The following is a 2,500-nucleotide window of genomic DNA, read 5'->3' on the forward strand; positions in this document are numbered from 1 at the left end:
AAACCATCTTCGACCAACATGTCCACTTTAGTTTGGTCCGTATCCTGTCTGCTGACATGGAGGAGGCAGAGCTAAAAACCTAAACTGCAGCCAGACACCAGGGGGCGATAGAGATGCTTTGGCTTCCCTTTCGTGAGAGGACATGTCTCGTCTGTCTCTGTCTCTGGATCATCTGTCATTGTCTCTGTCTCTGGCTAAATCCCGGATCCGCCCATTTTCTGGATCCAATATTTAATGGATTATTCTTTTTTTTAATAGCTAAAAAACTTTCATGAGTGTTTGTTGTGTAATCCTGGTAAACCATCTATTGTGTAGTTGTATCATCGTTAAAAACCTGAACAGCGTATTGGACTCGTCCTATAATTGTCGCCTTTGTTAAGGTGTACTTGTACTTTTTTGTTTCACTATATAAAGTATCACCGTGTAATTACAGGCTGGATTAGAGTGTTACTGGCAAAGCTCCATCCTTTCTGACTGGGGGGGGTGTGGCTCTGTGCCAGCACACACACACACACACACACACACACACACACACACACACACACACACACACACACACACACACACACACACACACACTTCTGGGTTTATCGGCTGCGACAGTTTGGACAAAAGCTGAACATCAGCGAGTGTGTGTGTGTGTCTGATGTGTGTGTGTGTGTGTGTGTGTGTGTGAGTGTGTGTGTGTGTGTTCAGACATCACCTGTCAGACACACACACATCAGACACACACACACACATCAGACACACACACACACACACACTGCGTCTTCTCTCAGGAACTCCTCAGTTCATCTGCTCCTTCATCTCCATCAGACTTTATGTACAAACACGTTAAACATGAAGTTACAAACTGGTTCTTCTCATGTAGTTTATCATGTGACGTGTATCATGTGACGTGTGCCATATGCCCCGCCCACTTGTCACCTGACTCTGTCATCACTTACCAAACATACCTGGACTTTCACTTCAAGGAAAACCCACAGCAGGTAGAGGAAGTGTGTGTGTGTGTGTGTGGGGGGGGGAGTTCTCAGAAAAGGAGCGTCTGATTTTCTTTGTCCATCAGCAGCATCGGTTTCCAAATGAAGAGAATAACTGGTTTATAACACTTATAATTACAGGTTTTATGCATGTTTTCTGATCTATAACTCTAAACACATCTTCATTACTTTAGTTTGGATCCCATTTGTAAATGAAACATTAATAAATCATTAATATCATAAATGTTATGTTGAAGCTCTTTATTATATTTTCCAGTCTACAACTTGTTTAGTTGCATCATAATTCAAAACCTGTTTCCCATCTTCTCATGAGGATGGAATATATTTACAGTTTATTATTATTTCTAACTCTCCTTTTATTATTTCATTTTATTTTCCACATGGATGCAGATATATATAAAATAAACCATATCAGTTATAACATAATAAGTCATAAATCTAATGGAGATGTATTAAACTTCATGTCCCAGCTGCAGCTGCTGTCATCAACACGAGCTCTACTGTACGTGTGTGTGTGTGTGTGTGTGTGTGTGTGTGTGTGTGTGTGTGTGTGTGTGTGTGTGTGTGTGTGTGGCTCCATCTAGTGGCCATGAACAGTCACTTGAGACACACTGATCCAGGATCAGCTTCACTGAGCAGCTCAGGTTCATCTGCTTCCAACCTGCAGATGATTGTGGGTCAGAAGCAGCTGAGAACACAAACACGACACAAACACAAACACAATCTCTCACTTTTATTAAAGGACATTTTTACAACTCTGCAAAAACTCTGATTTCAAATATTGAGGAAATGAAACAGGACAAACACAACGAGCATCGTCCTCCAGGTGATAGACGGAGCCCGTTTGTTCTCTAGGGTTTCTTCTGAGGCATCGAGGCCGTGAAGAGCCAGTAGAGAGAGTAGCATGTTCCTGTAGAGAACACACACACAGACACACACACACACACACACACACACACACACACATTTATGTAAACACCACAGATATCACGATCAAACCGTTGCATTCATGTGTTTTTATTAATCATTATCATTATTATCTGTGGTGTTTTTCAGCTCCTTGTCTCTGGCGTGGGATTCGAACCCTCGCCCTCTTTCCGTGAAGCGTTGGGTGTGTTACCTGCCATGGTGATGGTCATGGTCGCCCGGTAGAGCACAGCGTCCAGGGTTCCTCCCTTCAGGTGAACTGGGAGGCCGTTGTCCGCCTGTAACCATGGAAACCAAAACCAGCGTGTGTCAACACATGTGTACGACGTGTCGCCACATCTGGACAGTGAAGGTTCCACTGTTGTAAGATGGCGTCGTACTAACGGGAGGGAGCCTGTCGTAGCAGCTCCTGGTTATCTATCTATCTATCTATCTATCTATCTATCTATCTATCTATCTATCTATCTATCTATCTATCTATCTATCTATCTATCTATCTATCTATCTATCTATCTATCTATCTATCTATCTATCTATCTATCTATCTATCTATCTATCTATCTATCTATCTA

The 2,500-nt window shown here is 42.3% G+C and overlaps 1 protein-coding gene across 1 annotated transcript in view; it reads right to left on the minus strand.

Annotated features, from left to right (window-relative positions):
• Positions 1-1,719: 1,719 nt before the first annotated feature.
• LOC133003103 (cytochrome c oxidase subunit 7A1, mitochondrial) overlaps positions 1,720-2,500 on the minus strand; it is a 12,514-nt gene continuing 11,733 nt past the window's right edge. The window contains exons 3-4 of the mRNA XM_061072700.1: positions 2,122-2,206; positions 1,720-1,911 (exon numbers count right to left, since the gene is read on the minus strand). Coding sequence (XP_060928683.1) covers positions 1,853-1,911; positions 2,122-2,206 — 144 coding nt within the window. The 3' untranslated portion in view covers positions 1,720-1,852. The remainder of the gene's footprint in view (positions 1,912-2,121; positions 2,207-2,500) is intronic.

The sequence above is a fragment of the Limanda limanda genome, chromosome 6 (genome assembly GCF_963576545.1).
Source record: "Limanda limanda chromosome 6, fLimLim1.1, whole genome shotgun sequence".
Lineage (NCBI taxonomy): Eukaryota > Metazoa > Chordata > Actinopteri > Pleuronectiformes > Pleuronectidae > Limanda > Limanda limanda.